Source organism: Protomyctophum parallelum (genome assembly GCF_964188405.1).
Source record: "Protomyctophum parallelum genome assembly, chromosome: 2".
NCBI classification, from domain to species: domain Eukaryota; kingdom Metazoa; phylum Chordata; class Actinopteri; order Myctophiformes; family Myctophidae; genus Protomyctophum; species Protomyctophum parallelum.
In genome coordinates, this window is record NC_139699.1 from 21679577 (window position 1) to 21698350 (window position 18774).

Here is an 18774-nt window from a genome sequence, read left to right on the forward strand (position 1 = left end):
TTTTTCCTTTATTTTTTGACGATGGGTTCTCAGATTGGGCTTAGACTAGTTATGACTTGATTTATACTAGTCGCAGAAACCCATTGTGAGCTTGTAGATCTGCTGTCTTCAGTGAGGGACACAATGTGTCATGGTGCGCGCGTGCGTGTGTGCGTGTGTGCGTGCGTGCGTGTGTGCGTGCGTGCGTGCGTGCGAAGACGAGAGCAAATAAGCCCATGCCACGTTAATAAGTGGACAGTGACTCTTGGAATGACGGTTAAATATTTGACATAACGTTGATAGATAGCGTCTTGTTTTCATCTGATTCTGTGTGATTCTTATGTAAGTGGACGTGGCAGTGGCCTCTCTGACCACAGGTTCCAGGGAGGGCCTTACAACACAACCAGATAAAAACACTGTGCAGCAGCAGGGATGTGCACAGAGTGTTAGAGGGGCAGGGGCTGAAATCCCGTAAGAGGGCACTTTTGACCAAAACTAGCAGATCTACAATGCGTCGCGCTGCGACGCGTTGAGAGCTTGTAGATCAGCTATTTTCGGGGCGCACTTTTTAGCTAATGGATTAGCATTATTACTGGATCACTTGTCCACTAGTTCCTTCCCAACATTTTAGTCTAGTTTTTATTTGTTGACGAAATTGTCAATATATTTAGTCTTAGTTTTAGTCATCATAGCTTAGTTGTCATTTAGTTTCCATGTAGTTTTCATCAGTGGGAAAAGGTAGTCGACGAACAATTTCCGTCTTATTAATAGTCGACGAAAACAACACTGGTACGAGCTCAATATGCTCGTAGATCGTCTATTTTAGGTGCGAGACAGTATGCAACTAAGGCTATGTTCTATATTCCCCAACTATCCAGATTGAACAGATTGGAATCAAGTTTGAACAGCAATTCTTTTTGCATTAAACCATCCGAACTTTTAGCAATATTGTATAACTGTACCGTACGTTACCGTACTTTCTTATTAATCTTTTATTGTTTTGAGGTCATGAAACCTAAAATAAAAATGAAAGATAAATGAAAATTAATTTCAAGAAACCTTTTAAAAAAGTAATCAATCAATCAATTAAACTCCAATCCAAAGTTTTTGGTTTATAGGGCTGCCAGATTCTTTCCTCCATGTGTCAGCCTTACAACCCACACGTAACCCCTTATCGACCACATTGATTTGTAGTTTCAGTTGCACATGCAAAGAGGACTTGCCAAGTTGCTAATACTGTATGTGCACAGCATATAAACGGCTATATTAACCCAATCTGGGCGGTAACACCATTTGGTGTTTTAAGCATTATGTTATACTTTAGCTATGGAAGAATTGCAGATCTACAAGCTCACGTGCCGCGCTACGAGCTTGTAGATCTGCTATTTTCTTTTTATCGTGACAATGTAGCGCAAATCTTTGAATATATATTATTTCAGAGCGAACGGTTTTAACGCAAATCTTTGCTTCTGGGGGGTCCCTGGAACTATACATATTTTCAGATGGAGGTCCAACACAGTATAATTTCTGGGGGTCCTTGACGTGAAATAGTTTGAGAACCACTGACATAGAAAACTGGTAGGATTTTGAAGCAATTTTTTTGTAGAATTGTCCTCCGGTCTAAATGGGTTAAGCATTAGGCCTTTCGAGCTGTTGTTAGGCATTGTGACGGCCATGCTTGTCTCCATCCATGTGTTGGAATTGACATCCGCCTACGAGAGAAGCTGCTGTCTCGACCGGCAACATGTTCTCTTTCTGTGTAGATTACGTGGTGGAGTTAAATGTTGCAGCAGTCCGTGTTCTCTTTTCTGTCCATGAAGCAACACTGGCGTCATTGTTCTAGAGGTCTTTTTCCTTTTTCCCTAGTCTTATCTGTGCTGGGTGTGAACGTCTTTCTCCCTCTGCTCTCTAGGCTAGAGGTCCTGGCTGGGGGACACAGTACCACTATAGTTGTTATTATGTGTATGTGGCAGGAACGCTCTATTTTTTTACCCCATTTAGGCCGAAGTTCGATTCTACAAATGTCCCCCCCCCCCTTAACTTAAATATAATGCTTAAAACACCAAAAGGGGTTCCCGGCATGAATGGGTTAAAGGCATTATTCACTTTGGTTCCATTGGTTAAATATGTATAATAAATAATAGGCCTACAATTAATATTACATAAGTTAAATTATAATTATTAATATAATATGCAAGTGGTACAAAAATAAATGCACAACATGCAATATTCTATTCTACGCTACAATTCTTTATTTCAGTATACATACCACTCACCAGGGTGAGCTTTGTGTGCGTGCGTGTGTGCGTGCCTGTGCCTGCGTGTGAATTATATGCAATTCTATCCAATCCAAATCCCTGAACAAAATATTTAACAGCTGATAACAGAACCACTGCATTCTGGGAAAAAATGCTAAGCAATTCATTCACATAAACTAAAGGATGGACCAATAAAAAAACATATATACAGAATGGGTGTTGTCTGTCTGTCTGTCCTATACGCATATCTGTTCGTCCGATCGACTTGACTTCACACTTGGCAGGTGTTTCTGTGTGAGTCCTCAAGGAAGTGCGGTGTCAGGTGTGGAGACGTGTGGTTGAGCCGCGGTTAGTTCCATATACGTTCACTGCAGTGGTATAGTTAAATACACAAGGTACAAATTTAGTGACGTCACGTGGACCTATATAAATCATAGGCTATAAATACAGTTAGCACTATATACAGTAGTAAAGGCCTTTAGTGTTTTGGTTAAATGAGTGTTAAGCTTGTTTATTGGTTGTGAAAATAATCAGGGACAGTACAAAAAACAATGTATCAAGTTGTAAAAACATGAAACCATTGCTTTGTACATAGGGTTTATAGACAAGGCTAATTTCAACCCCAGTCCCTGGTTAGGCCTTTCTATATACAAATTTGAACTACCTATACAACTTCTATACAAAGTTGCACTTCTATACAAATTTGAACTACCTATACTAAAAAAACAATTGTTTACAAAAAAATACATGCCGATGCATAATCTAATAATATACTATACTAATATTTTACAAGAGACGTACAATACCCATTACATTGACCTATAAAACAAAGTAGACATAATCACTCAGGTAAGCAGTCAGACACTATACAGTACATGTGAGCACAGTTGATTTGATTTCAACCATTTGAGGCCTCTGTAGAACACATCCCCATCCGTCTCTAGTTTTAGACCCGTAGGCAAGGAGTTCCAAAGGTTTTGCCCCCTTGACTGAGAAGGCAGATTGCTGCCAGGATTCCGGAACTATACCTAGTAGCAAGCACTGAAATGTGATGTCATCTGTGAATCCAAACGGAGATATTTTTGAGCGGCATCAGTGTTGGATTAAATTGACTCCGTGTTTTAATGCAGGGATACATTTTGTGATGTCTGCGTTGTGTATGAACAGATGTACAGTATATTTGAAAGACTGTGTGAAGTGGAGTGTTGCCGTATTTAAGTGTAGCATTTTGCTGATACTGTAGTTTAGGTGCAAGAGGCACATATTTTTTTGGTTTGTAATCTATATTATAGATTACAAAACCAAAACATTTAAAATCCTGCTTCTCGGTGAAGCAGGCATATTGTAATGATGATTTACAGGCAATACTGATTTCATTATACGCTCAGGCATATCTTTAAAGGACATTGTAAACACGGGGCAAATACTGCATGTACTGTACGACTTAAGTACAAGGGGCAAAAACAGAGTTGAATGAAAATACATTCCGTACAAAAAAGTAGCTACTTTAATGATAACCTTTGGATGCCGTGGAATGTTTGAACAAAAGGGATAGCTGATTATTTTATAAAGTCTCCCCTTTCATTAACCCCTCCTTTACCGTTTGATGTGACTCTCAGAGCTGAAGCTATGAAAACAGAAACGACATCCACAAAAGCATTCTTCGGTAGGCCTATAATATTATCGCCTTTTCTTCTGGCGCAGGAGGAGCAGGCGAAGGTTGTCAACGGGGCGTGGAAGAAGAAGAATGGGCTGATCCAGAGAGAGCGGCCAGCTGGCAGCGAGGCACCTGATCAGGTACACAACCAACAACAACAGCATTATCATGACTGATAGCTGTGTCGCCGTCACATGCACAGCAAGCACACTTTCTGCCAGTGGTGCAGGGGAAAAAGTACTACATTTAGTTACTTATATAGGTAAAAGTATCAATAGGCCTACTGCAATATAGAAATGCTCCGTTACAAGTCCGGAATTCAAAATTAATACTTGAGCAAAAGCAGATATGAAATGCATTGTATAGAGAAACGGCGTTACAGCTCTTTTGAGTTGTGCAACCACTCCCAAGGAACACCTATGTCCATATGTCCATACACCTATGTCCATATGTCCATCCCTATGTCCCTATGTTAGTGTACCAATAGGGGCAAAAGTGGCACTGTTGTGCCAGAAACGGAGAGAGAGAGATAGCGTTGCACTGTTGCCTGCTCAGAGAGAGAGAGAGAGAGTTAGAGTTTATGTGCCTTAGCCAGTGATTTGTTCGATTTAGGGTGACCACAAGGAGGCCGTCTTCTTCTACAGCCAAATAGAATGGTGGTGAACGGTGGCGGTTGCTGAACTATCAGCGCCCCCCACTGGCGGGGGTTGGGTTAGGGTTGGTTCTAAATGTGAGGCTGTCACTTTTAGTTTTAGAACCCACGTGGAAATACAGTATGCACTGCAAAGAGCACACAAACCTCTCCACTTATTCATGCGCATTGCACAATTATGAATGAAAAATACGAAATCAGATCCATGCACTTGGCTGTGAAATAGTCTTGTGCCTCTATAGATTCCCTCCTGTGATTCCGCAGCAGTGACAAAGGACTCAGGAAGTATTGAGTTGTTTGAAAATGAGAGGATGTGCTGGCTCCCCATACAAACTTAAGTATCCGCTTTTTGTAATATTGGAAGATGTTTGAGATATTGTTACTTTTAAGCCCTCCCTCGGTTTGATCATAATAACAAGCTGGCACGCTATAGAGGGTATGTGTGTGACATCATCACCAAACCCGGAAGTTATGCAGGAATGCCTACTGAGTGGCAAAAAACTACTTTCTGGCCTTGAGAGCCCATACATCCAAACAGAAAAGTCCTATCTGATTGCATTAAACAACGTTAAACAATGGGGGTTTTTATGCATTTTTATGGAGGGACAGACAGTAGGCTGGGGAGAGAGATGGGGGAGTGACATGCAGTAAGGGTCGTCGGGATCGGAAGTCGAATCCGCGGCACACTGCCAGACTGGATTACTAGCCAAGGTGCCTGGACTGCTGAGCCATGGCCCAGGCCCAACGTTAAACAATGTTAAACTCACTTTGCATGTTGCTTTGCCACTCGATTTGCCACTCGATGGGCCATTCACTTTAAGCATGTGCATACCCTCTATACGTTGTTAGCACCGTGAGTCATCTTTACGTGACACTGTAAAATATGTAGATATTGTTATTTTAACCACATAAAGCTCCACTATATGTATCTTGTGTAACTCTATATAACACATGATGTCCCATAGCATTAAAAAAAAGTAGCATGTATAGGCAACGAATACCACCCTTACATGACGTGTATTGTTTTTGGCAGCACTTTTTTTTTGTATGTTTTTTTTGTGGCTTTCGCCTTTATTTTATATTTTTTTATGGAGGGACAGACAGTAGGCTGACAGGAAATGGGGAGAGAGATGGGGGGAAGACATGCAGTAAAGACCGTCGGGATCGGGAGTCGAACCCGCGGCACACATTGCCTGACTGGATTACCAGCCAAGGTGCCTGGACCGCTGAGCCATGGCCCAGGCCTTGGCAGCACATTTTGATTGACGAAATTGTCAATATATTTAGTCTTAGTTTAGTCATCATACAGTAGCTTAGTTTTCATTTAGTTTCCATTTAGTCTTCGTCAGTGAAAAAAGGTAGTCGACGGTCATTTTACGTCTTAGTTTTAGGCGACAAAATCAACACTGGATTTTAAGTGCTACCAACGTCATTGGCTGGTGGCGTGGGGAGGGCCATGGGGTGGTTGACAGACAGGCTGGTGGCGTGTGGAGGGAGGGCCATGGGGTGGGTGGTGGCGTGGGGAGGGGCATGGGGTGGGTGGTGGCGTGTGGAGGGGCATGGGGTGGGTGGTGGCGTGGGGAGGGGCATGGGGTGGGTGGTGGCGTGTGGAGGGAGGGCCATGGGGTGGGTGGTGGCGTGGGGAGGGGCATGGGGTGGGTGGTGGCGTGGGGAGGGGCATGGGGTGGGTGGTGGCGTGGGGAGGGAGGGCCATGGGGTGGGTGGTGGCGTGGGGAGGGGCATGGGGTGGGTGGTGGCGTGGGGAGGGGCATGGGGTGGGTGGTGGCGTGGGGAGGGGCATGGGGTGGGTGGTGGCGTGGGGAGGGGCATGGGGTGGGTGGTGGCGTGGGGAGGGGCATGGGGTGGTTGACAGACAGGCTGGTGGCGTGTGGAGGGAGGGCCATGGGGTGGGTGGTGGCGTGGGGAGGGGCATGGGGTGGGTGGTGGCGTGGGGAGGGAGGGCCATGGGGTGGGTGGTGGCGTGGGGAGGGAGGGCCATGGGGTGGTTGACAGACAGGCTGGTGGTGGCGTGGGGAGGGCCATGGGGTGGGTGGTGGCGTGGGGAGGGCCATGGGGTGGGTGGTGGCGTGGGGAGGGGCATGTGGTGGTTGGTGGCGTGTGGAGGGGCATGGGGTGGGTGGTGGCGTGGGGAGGGAGGGGCATGGGGTGGGTGGTGGCGTGGGGAGGGAGGGCCATGGGGTGGGTGGTGGCGTGGGGAGGGAGGGCCATGGGGTGGGTGGTGGCGTGGGGAGGGCCATGGGGTGGGTGGTGGCGTGGGGAGGGCCATGGGGTGGGTGGTGGCGTGGGGAGGGAGGGCCATGGGGTGGGTGGTGGCGTGGGGAGGGAGGGCCATGGGGTGGGTGGTGGCGTGGGGAGGGAGGGCCATGGGGTGGGTGGTGGCGTGGGGAGGGCCAAGGGGTGGGTGGTGGCGTGGGGAGGGGCATGGGGTGGGTGGTGGCGTGGGGAGGGGCATGGGGTGGGTGGTGGTGTGGGGAGGGCCATGGGGTGGGTGGTGGCGTGTGGAGGGCCATGGGGTGGGTGGTGGCGTGGGGAGGGGCATGGGGTGGGTGGTGGCGTGGGGACGGCCATGGGGTGGTTGACAGACAGACAGGCTGGTGGCGTGGGGAGGGGAGGGCATGGGGTGGGTGGTGGCGTGGGGAGGGCCATGGGGTGGTTGACAGACAGGCAGTACAATGGGGGCAGAAGAGACGACAGCAGCAGCAGCTCTTGTACACGGTTGCAGAAACATGACACCCTTTACTGCACTTTTATTTTTTTAGTTGCTGGCTACCAACCAACCTCCCAGAGTTTCAAGTGCTCAGCATGCAGCAGCAGCAGCAGCATTGCTGGGAATATATATATACCAAAAGCACATAGACAACAAACAATGTGCACAAACTGCGCACACAAACACATAATATGCTGTATATGCTTTCACACCTGCACGCACGCGCACACACACACCACACACACACACACACACACACACACACACACAGAGAGAAACCAGTGGAGTGTGTATATTGTGTGGCTGTACAGAAACCTGACCCCGCTGCCGGCCCGTGATCCTTTCTCTCTCTCTCTCTCTCTCTCTCTCTCTCTCCCCCTGAAGCACTCGGGATCGGTGGCATCGGGAGCCGTGACCAATGGGGAGCCGGCGGAAGGCTCGCCGCCGCAGCAGCAGCGCCACGGGCCGAAGGTGTACGGCGTGGTGCAGACGACCACGGGCGCCGACAGGCAGCAGGAAGTGATGGCGCGCGAGTGGTCCGTCAGTCACCTGCAGGACGAGATGCGCTACATCCGGGAGGTGAGTGAGTGAGTGGTGGCGGAGGACTAGAGAGGGGGGGCAGGCGAGGCCAATTTAAAAGGACTGAAGCCAAACGAGACCAGCAGCAGGATGGCCTCCTGCCTCCAGGTCTACTTTGTGTCTTCAACTAAAAACGACGTGCCTCGGTGAGAGTTTAACCACGGAGAACCTCAAGGCTTTGTGCTAGTGTCCTTTCTGTATTTCTCTGTATATTTTGGTGGCGGAAAGCTTGTCGATCTGCTTATTTTCTGCAAGAAGCTTTCTCCAAGATACCGATGCTGGGGTTAAGGGGGCACTTAATATTGTATAGTTTGTTGTTATGTTGCTGTATTTGCAGACACAATTTGAACTGGAACACTATACAATTGAAGCTGAAAAAAGATGTGTGAGTACTGGGGTTCCCTTTCCTGACTGGATGAAAGTGGTACACCGATCTGAACGTTGGTTTACTAAACTAAAGAGTTGGAGAGACATGGAGATGCTGTTACTGAACAAATACAAATGATTATTATCGGAATAAACAACAACCAAACATTTAAGTTTTTACGACTTTAATGTAACTGAGAAATGTTATCATGAAACATGGAAGATATAATGGATATGTACAGTATGGATGCCTAATGTTTATGTGTGTGTGTGTGTGTGTGTGTGTGTGTGTGTGTGTGTGTGTGTGTGTGTGTGTGTGTGTGTGTGTGTGTGTGTGTGTGTGTGTGTGTGTGTGTGTGTGTGTGTGTGTGTGTGTGTGTGTGTGTGTGTGTGTGTGTGTGTGTGGTAAAGGTCAGAGACTCACTGGAGAAGGTCAGAGAGAGGATGTACGGACAGTTTGGAGGGATGCAGCAGTCCATGCAGCAACTCTCTCGGGAGATCAGGGTAACGCACGCACACGTCGCACGCACACGCGGGAATATACTTTACGCACTTACATATCGTCTCCATATTTTAACTTTTTGTGTTTTTTCGTAATTCAACGCTACCTGATCACACTACGTACAACGTGACACAGAAGCATCCAAAGTAGCAGATCTACAAGCTCGAAACGCGCTGCCAAACGACACATTTTGAGTGTGTAGATCTGTAGCTTACTTTGCTATATAGATATCCGGATTAATTTTTTTTAAGGAAAATCATAAACGTAATCGCAGCGTGTCATGGGTTCGAGTCCCGATCCCGACGACCTGCGCGTGTCATAAAAACAGTATTTAAATAAAAAAAATAGGATGGATGGATGAATAGACAGATATTTTTTTTGTCGATCCCACAAGGGGAACAATTTAGTTCTTGAATCTCAAATCTTGCACTTTTCTCAGAGCTTCATCCTCCTCCAGTGCAATGAATCATGAATAAACGTGCCATGTGTTCCCGTACAGACTGCCAACTCCCAGCGCAGCTCTCTGGAGGCGGAGGTGAGGGTTCGAACGGCAGCCATGGACAGCTTTGATCAGATGAACAGCTCCCTCATCTCTGCCAACATCGGCCTGCAGGTAACACAAATCAAGCTCTCGGTTTCTGGGGGACGGGGGGGACGGGGGGGACGGGGGCATGGGGAGTGGTGGAAAGTAACTAAGTACATTTACTTATAAGTGCTGTACTTAACCCTGCAGGGACCAACGATGCTTTTGGGCAACATTTATATAGAGCATCGAAGTCTGACATCACTTTCAGTAGAGGGTGCCAGTACACAGGTTCATGGATTTTTGAGTGGTGCAACCACTCCTACATCCAGCAATGTCCGTGTACCTGTGTGTGTACCTGTATAAGTGAGCACGAGTATGTTACATATTTATACCAGTAGGGGGCACCAGAGATACAGAGAAGAAATTGGAACGATACAGAGAAGAAATTAGAACGATACAGAGAAGAAATTGGACGATACAAATTGGAATGATACAGAGAACCAATAGACGGGAGTTGCACCACTCGGTTCACACTGGTGTGATTTTTTTAATAATAACTCACACCCGTGTGAACTGATTGGTGCAACTCCCCTCTCCCCCCCACCCCCTCCTCTCTCTCTCTCTCTCATTAGCAGGCAACAGTGCAGCACTATATCTCTCTCTGTTTCTGGCACAACAGCGCCCCTACTGGTACTAATAGTCATACTGGTGCTCACAGTCACATAGGTGCATGGGTGGGTGGGTGGATGAACCAACACATAGGCGGGTGAACACGGACATCGCTGTTCCTTGGAGTGGTTGCACCACTCAAATGCAAACACACCCATCTCACATGCAGCAGCTGCATGTGAGTTTCGGTGTGTTTGCATGGAGCCCCCACCGTCTGGAGCAGTGGTTTTCAACCAGTGGTCCTTGAGGGGGGTTCCAGGTGGTCCCCAGCTAAATGGTGGCGAGTTGGTAACCAAATGGACCCCTATAGATCTATTGTATAAGAACCTTTTTGGTTCATTTGGTTTCATTAATTTTTTACACACTCGGTTAAATTATTGTTAAACATCTGCATTTAAGTTTATTTTCAAGAAGTTCTCTACAAAATTAGAGAATGTAGAAGAATTGTTATTTTTGATTGTTTGCCTGTTACCGGTTCGGTATCTCGGTAAGGTGGTTCCAGAATGATAGAATAGAATAGAATACACTGTGTGAAAAGAGGAGTTAACAGGCAATTATGGGCACTAGATTTGCCCGTAAACCTCAAGTTTAGCGGGCATATACAGTAATATACGGTAATATAGAGGTGTGATGGTACAATTCGGGAGTTTACCGGAGTTTGTTGGAAAGTTTAACGGGAGTTTCCTGTAATATACACATCCATATTCCATGCTTTTTGCGCAGTGATAGAATAGAATAGATTCTAGAATAATGGGCCTTGATATGAAAAGCGTTGAAAACCACTGGTCTGGAGAGGAATTTTAAAGGCTGAAATAACAACTGTGTCTCCTTTGTCAGAAATCTCTCCTGGAGAACTGTCAGACCCGAGTGGACACCAGAGACGAGGTGAAGAGGCTCCGCTCCTCCTGTGAGAAGACTGAGGAGAGGCTGAGGGAGAAGGAGAGAGAGCTGGCTGCCGCCAGGCAGGAGAACCACACGCTGAAACTACAGGTATGCACGCACGCACGCATGCATGCACGCACGCACGCATGCATGCACTGTTGTATCCTATACTGACTCACCTGCCAGTGAGGAGCGCCCACCGGGAGGACGTACTGTTGTATCCTACTGGCTCTCCTCCCAGTGAGGAGCCTACACCGCATCGCGTCTCCAGCTTGGCAGATCTGTTACTTTTGATGCTTTTGTGTGAAGCTGTAGTATGATCAAGCAGGGCATTAATTTAGGGGAAAAAAACACAAAATGTTAAAATAGAGGTTTCTGCCCGATAGTGACGATATTATGCGGTGCCTCCGATGTCTGAATTGCCTCAACTAAATGTTTCATTTAGAAAAAATATATATTTTCTTCACAACAAAAGTGTTTATTGATAAATAATCAAGAGTGTTCAGAAATAACCCATAGGACTAAAATAGTAACAATTCCAGTACAGAGAGGCATAGATTATAGATATCTGTTACAATGCATAGCGTGGAAACAGATATACCATAGATATGGTGTCTACTTGAGCACTGCTATGGGATATTACTTTATACAAACTGGGACTGTTACTATACACATATACTATTAGCCCCAGTATGTTCCCTCAGCACTACGCCCATTCTGTAGCTCCGAGATGAGGTCACACCCTGGGCCCCTCCCACCGCGGTTCAGAAACGGCGCATGTTTCCACAAGGAACGCTTCTTACCCTTTTCTGCACAATGAATCCAAAAAGTGAAGGGCCAAAATAGTTTTACACTAATTCAAATGTATGATCGGCCAAGAAAATCCAAGTTTAAACGGTTACACAAGCGTGAATTTTCAATCCTGAAATCTTGCTATGTCATGTTTTATAATTCATATAGTTAATTATGTTTTCAAAATGTATTGCATGTAACTAAGTGTGTGTGTGTGTGTGTGTGTGTGTGTGTGTGTGTGTGTGTGTGTGTGTGTGTGTGTGTGTTGTCCAGGTGGACTGCTCCTCAGAGGCCAGAGGTCAGGTGGTCCAGGAGGTGACCGTGACGCTCCAGAGGCAGTATGAAGAGAAGCTGTTGGAGGAACAGCAGAAACACCGAGTGGAGATCGAACACCTGCAGGTCTGGTCGGAACCTAGAGATACCAGTGGTTCCCCAAACTTTAACGTGTCAAGGACCTCCTCTCATTAGCACGCGGAACCCCCCCCCCCCTTTCAAAAGATATGCCAGGAACCGCCATAAGAGAAGATGCTTTCATGACTCTAGCAGTGATTCTCAACCATTTTCAGTTCAAGGACCCAAATTAGGCTACGGACCCCCATTTCTATCTCTGAGACCCCAATGCATATTGTAAAACGGGTCCATTTGGTTCCATTTGTACACTCTCAGAGTTACAGACCCATAAGGGTCCATTTTGTTCCTAACTATCATTTAGCTGGGGGAACTCCCTCAAGGACCCCACTTTGGGAACCACCTTTCAATCCCGAGGAAAAGCATCCGTGTCATTTCATGCTTCCATCTGCTACGAGAGGCTGAGAAACCATTTCTTTAACATTAACACTCCTGAACAGGGTTTGTTTTTGGTAGAAAACTGTTTTGAGAATCAGCCTCGGGCCAAAATGGTAACTTAAGACAGATAATATAACTCTGTTCTCAAAAGTACAAATGGAACCTTACAGGTCCATTTGGTTCCATTTGTACCTACAGTCATGTAAAGGGTCCATTTTGGAACCCCCTCTAGTGAACCCCACTTTGAGAACCACTGATAACTAATTCATGAGTGAACTGATAAAAAGAATCATATGATTTGTCACACACGTTAAAAGAATGACAATGACATCACCTCCCCCTAGTGTAAAAACGATGTAATTGAAAGAAAGCCACCTGGGGGTGTGGGTGACTCCCATACTGCAGTGCTTCCTAAACCTTTTAGACCGTGACCCATAGAAAAAATTGATATTTCCCCGGGAACCCAAACTAGTGAAAAATGTCAATACTTCTTAAATATTTGTTTTCAAATTTATGGAATTACTTAGATTTTTATTTTATTTATTCAAGAAATTACTTACTAAATAAAATAATTTAATTTGGTATTTATTCAAGAAAACTTTTGCTTTTTTAGGGAATGTTTGTTGAAATGTTGGGAAATATAATGTAGCAAACCAAAACAATATTAAGGGACTGTTTGGAAACGAGTGCCGTACCATATCTCAACCCAAAATGTGTTTTACTCTTGGCTCAGGCTCAAATCGATGAGTACGTCAGGCGTCTGGAAGAAGCGGAGAGGAATATTAAGATCGCAGATGCCAAGATCGCTGAGCGAGACCAGAGGATCAGCGAAGTGGAGCGTCTTTTGGACTGTATGACACAGGTGAGACATGTGGATCTCTCTCAGGATTCACATCATGGGAACCCAGTGGACCATGCAGACTGCATGTAGAAGTGGGTCCGGGGACCCCCAGGGGTCCTTGAGGGAGTTCCAGCTAAATGCTAGTGATAGTTTGGAACCAAATGGACCGTCCGTGTAACTCTGAGGTGCTATTTACACGAGGATGGTGTTCATAGAAAATGGCAAAGTCCCGTTGCGTTCTCATTTTTTTTCTTACCCTTTACACGAGAACGCACACATTATGCTATAATGTGCTATTATGCTATAATGTCGCTAGGTGGCGATAACGGGCTGCCAAATAGACAGGTCACCCACGTACAAGAAGAAGAACCCCTTCACGCAAGCCTGCGCAACACGGCTCCGTCTTTTTGGCAAATCTAGAACTTCCTGTTTGAGAGCTAGCAAATTTAAGACATCCGGTTGCTTTCAGAATAAAAGTGTAGTTCATTAAATAATGATTACATTACATTATTAGTATTATTATTACATTACAGCTATTGTAAAGACACACATTATGTTTCTGTGTAAAATAAGTAATTAAATAACACAGAAACATAATGTGTGTCTTATAGCATCATTTAAATGCTTAATTTGTAGTTTTAATGTGCAAATTAAACTTTTTTTCAATACTCTAGAGGATACTCTTATTTTGAAGAGATGGTCTTAAATTTGCTAGCTTAGATTTGCCAAAAAACAGTGCAAGCGGCGCAACACTGCTCTGGGCTGACACTGACAGGCAAAGCGCACCACGGGATGGTATATATTTTATAATACATTAGGCTACATAAACGCTGCTGCCGTGGCTGCCGCCTATCACAAGGCTTTTTATTTACATCATGGTTTTACATTCACCATCGCTGATGAGCAGCACTTTGTAGGCGAGGAGGGAGGCTTTTTCAGGAACTCCATTATATCATAATTATATGGCTCTGCATCAATGTAATAAACATATGCGCTGTGAGCCAACGTGAGCCATGATGTCATAAGTTTTGCGGATTCACCGTTTTGCCTGTTTACACGGAGAAGGGATAAAACGGCGTTCTCAAAGATTTCCACTCTGGAAGGTGGTTTCACTTTGTTGCGTTTTCACCTCATGAGAACACGGTTCTCGTCTAAACAACCACAGCAAACGGTACTTTATTTTGCCTTTTTCTATGAACACCATCCTCGTGTAAATAGCACCTGAGAGTGTAAACATGGAATGGTTCCATTTGTACACTCTCAGAGTTACATTGATTTTGCAATATAAATTGGGGGTCAGCGAGATAGAAATGCCATTAAATGGGGGTTCGTAGACTAATGCATGTCCAACTGCAGTTGGACATGGACCCATGGGGGGGTCCTTGAAATTCAACGGGTTGAGAATCACTGCTAGAGACTTCTCTTATGGGGGTCCTTGGCATATCTTTTTAAATGGGGGTCCGCGGGCTAATTAGTCTCAATGTAAGGGTCCTTGACATGAAAAGATTTAGGAACCACTGATGTAGACGGTCTGTGATGTCTGTCTAGTCATCTACAATCTGGGAACTATAATGTCCAACGATATAGTAACTGCATCGAAAAATCCATTTTAATTTCAAGAATCGAAGTATATCAAAATCGAAACTCAACATAATGATGTATTGTATTGTTTGACTTTGTATCGTATCATTTTGAAATGCAAATAATCAATTGTATCAATACTAAGCACTTGTCCTAGCAATTTTAAGAAGGAAAAAAAGTGCCCTTCTGGGCACAGGTCTCCACCAGGATTTCTTCCTCAGCCTAGTGGGAATATGCGTGCACAGTTTCATCGCAATCGGACGCTGCGTTGAGGAGTTGTGGCGATTTGTACAGCACTCCTGTGAACTTTGGAAGCCAATCTTAACCAATCAGGATGGAGTGTGAGAAATCTGAAAGACCGGTTTCGTTGAATGGCTCTAGAGAGACTGTGTACCAATTTGCGTGATGTTTGGACAAAATCTGTAGGTGTACTGTGCAAAAACGTGTTTTGCACAAAGCGGCCTCCTGGTGGCGCTATAACAGGCCGTTCTGGAAAGTTTGGGGCAGAGGTTCATCGTTGGCATCCAGGGAGTGTGTGTGCAAAATTTGGCATCGACCGGGTTGTTTTGCACAAAGCGGCCTCCTGGTGGCGCTATAACAGGCCGTTCTGGAAAGTTTGGGGCAGAGGTTCATCGTTGGCATCCAGGGAGTGTGTGTGCAAAATTTGGCATCGACCGGGTTAACGGTGGCCGAGATTAGCTGTTCACGGACACACGGACGGACGGACGGAGTGCAAAACATACTCTCCCCACATGCCTTCGGCCTGGTGGAGACAAAGAGAGGTTTAGTTACTTTTCCATTCTATATTGTGACACTTAAATGTGTGTATTCTCTGTGTTCTTGTCAAGGTGCAGGTTTGTCCATAATGTGTTCAAGTATAAAGTCCATGTACCAGAGAACACACTGTGTTGTTCACTTTATATCCATAATAATAAATGTTTCCGGTTTAAACCTGCTCTATCCACTTGTTTCACACAGATTTCATGTTTTTGCTGAATAGTTACAGTAAAAGAAAAGGGGAAAACAGTGCCCTCTGCTGTTTGTTTCCATGTGTATTAATTTTGCCTCTGGTCTGGGCTCTGGATTCAGTAACTGCTCTATGACAGTGGTTCCCAAAGTGGGGTCCGGGGACCCCACGTGCTTACATATTTTCTTTCCTGTCTTTATCCTCCCCCCTCTCTTCTTCCCTTTGTTTTCTTGGAAAAAATAACACGATGGGAGTATGCACAAAAACTAATTTCACCCACCTTTTTACTGACAGACAGAACAACGGCATGAGATGTGAATAATACTGTACTGTGTTGTACTGTGTATGTTTCTGGTATGAAAGACGTGCATTCTTTCTTTCTTGCTGTAGGAAAAGAGTCACCTTCACAATAAACTACAGGAGTGTGAACAGCGCCTGAGGTTGATGGAGCTCACCGATAGGTCGGATTCAACCGCCGCCACCAGGTATACTGAACTGCATGATGTCCACATTATCCTATCAGGAGCACACCCACTTCAGTACAGCTCACACATTATAGTCAGGGGATATTAATACAATCTGGGAATACATTTGTTACCAAGAATGTTCTTCACCAGTGTGTTTGTAAAGGTGTCTACTAACATATCCCACACTGGTTGCTATTCAACCACCACCATTTTTGACAGCTGCTGAAAGTTGTTACCATCAACAACCAATATGGCAAAAAAAGAAATCTATTTTCTATATTATTTTTAAATCTTCAAGCAGATGTACAAGAGCTTGTAGATCTGCAAATGTATTTATAGCCAACATATGAATGGATAAAGTGGTTAAAATGATTGTGACAAACTACTTGGGACCCCCTGGAACCACACGGTGCCCTGGGGGTCCCTGGACCTCACATTGAGAACTTCATGGTGTAGCCTACTATACAGCATGTATAGAAGCGTACTAACTGAGACCAAGGCCCCAGTGAGGCTCTCCAAAGTTGAGGCGCTCGGCCCTAGTGGTTAGAGGAGGGACTGCAGGCGGACCCCCGTGCAGCTGGGCTTTAACGTTGAGCGTGTTTGCACTTCCGCATTTTGGGCACCAAATTGTGGTGCCCAAATCGAAAAAATGCGGAAGTAGACGGTTCTTCCGGGTGCTTCAAAACGCCACTGAGCAACTTCCACTGACATGAATAATGGGGTGGCGGGGCTATCGCGCCGGTTCAGTCTCTATCCTTCTTTATACTCTATGACTGAGACGTACTATACAATGTGGGTTAAGAAGTGTTCACTCTGTCGTTGCCCTGCAGGTCTAAACAGCTGGAAGGGGAAGCCTCAGACCTGCGCGAGAGAATCAAACACCTCAACGACATGGTGTTCTGCCAGCAGAGGAAGGTCAAGGCCATGATCGAGGAGGTCAGGATCACTTTATTCGTCTGTCTTTGAGGACACAGTCAAAGCCTCAGTGTTCATAAGAGTGTATAAATGCAACCATGTGGTGTGTATGAATGGGTTAGGGTAGGCTTTTTTGTCACATCACAAGTAAGGTGGGTGAACTTCTTCGTTGTTGCAGGCCCATCATTGCAGTTACAAGATATAGCTTCAGATCAGACAAGAGGAGAAGATGAGTCATAAACTGCATAATATATGATCTGAGTACTAAATTAATGGAATGCCTCCTATTTGACTAAAGTGCATAATATATAAGAGTCGTGGATGTACAGTAAATAAAAGGGAGTCACAGTTCACTTGACTTATTCAGTCTGTGCAGCCGAATCAGGCATAGCTCTTAATCTCTAATTGCTGCTAGATAAAATAAACGGTTCAATAGTCTGGTGTTATGATGCTCCTGTATCGTTGGCCCATTTGGTTGCGTTTATACACTACAAAAGTGTAATAATTTGTCGAAACAGGAATAACATTGTGTTGTTTTGAAAAACTAGGTTCAGTCTCTCCGAGCTCAAGTTGCCCAGAAGGACATGTTCATCTCAGAGCTGCTGGACAGGATCGCTATAGTGGAGTGTGAGGTGAGACGATGGACAGACAGACGGATCCTCCCCTGGTGTTATACTTATAGGGTGTTAGAACAGTGGTTTTCAACCTTTTTCATATCAAGGTCCATTTTTTATTCGTATGCATTTGAGCCACGGAACCACCATTTGATTGATTCAGCCTCTCAGACACAAGCATGATGTCGTTTTTTTTTTTTGTCGATTTTGTCCACAATTCCATGCCGTATTGGCATCGTACCATTAGGAGAGACAGCAGACAAACGTAGATCAAAAATAACAATTGTTCTACATTCTGTAATTTTTGAGAGCGTAAAAGTTAAAGATCTCTAAGGGTCCATTTGGTTACCAACTCTCCATCATTTTAGCTAGGGACCACCTGGATCCCTCTCACTCAAGGACCACTGGTAGTCCCCGGACCACTGGTTGAAAACCGCTGTGTGATAAGAATATCATAGAATATGATGGTGGTGCTGTGTGTGATTCTCCGTAGATGAGACATCACATGTCCTCAATGTGTCCTTCTGCTGTGTGTGATTCTCCGAAGATGAGACAACACATGTCCTCAATGTGTCCTTCTGCTGTGTGTGATTCTCCATAGATAAGACAACACATGTCTTCATGTCCTTCTGCTGTGTGTGATTCTCCATAGATAAGACAACACATGTCCTCATGTGTCCTTCTGTTGTGTGTGATTCTCCATAGATAAGACAACACATGTCCTTCTGTTGTGTGTGATTCTCCATAGATAAGACAACACATGTCCTTCTGTTGTGTGTGATTCTCCATAGATAAGACAACACATGTCCTTCTGCTGTGTGTGATTCTCCATAGATAAGACAACACATGTCTTCATGTCCTTCTGTTGTGTGTGATTCTCCATAGATAAGACAACACATGTCCTCATGTGTCCTTCTGTTGTGTGTGATTCTCCATAGATAAGACAACACATGTCCTTCTGTTGTGTGTGATTCTCCATAGATAAGACAACACATGTCCTTCTGTTGTGTGTG

At 45.1% G+C, this 18774-nt stretch overlaps 1 protein-coding gene across 2 annotated transcripts in view; it reads left to right on the forward strand.

The window, feature by feature from the left end:
• Positions 1 to 18774, forward strand: part of myzap (myocardial zonula adherens protein) — a 37580-nt gene that overhangs the window by 13982 nt on the left and 4824 nt on the right. For both annotated transcript variants that reach the window (XM_083759521.1, XM_083759522.1), the window contains exons 3-12: positions 3942 to 4034; positions 7659 to 7853; positions 8631 to 8723; positions 9221 to 9334; positions 10754 to 10906; positions 11864 to 11989; positions 13110 to 13238; positions 16156 to 16250; positions 17063 to 17168; positions 17696 to 17779. In XM_083759521.1, coding sequence (XP_083615647.1) covers positions 3942 to 4034; positions 7659 to 7853; positions 8631 to 8723; positions 9221 to 9334; positions 10754 to 10906; positions 11864 to 11989; positions 13110 to 13238; positions 16156 to 16250; positions 17063 to 17168; positions 17696 to 17779 — 1188 coding nt within the window. The remainder of the gene's footprint in view (positions 1 to 3941; positions 4035 to 7658; positions 7854 to 8630; positions 8724 to 9220; positions 9335 to 10753; positions 10907 to 11863; positions 11990 to 13109; positions 13239 to 16155; positions 16251 to 17062; positions 17169 to 17695; positions 17780 to 18774) is intronic.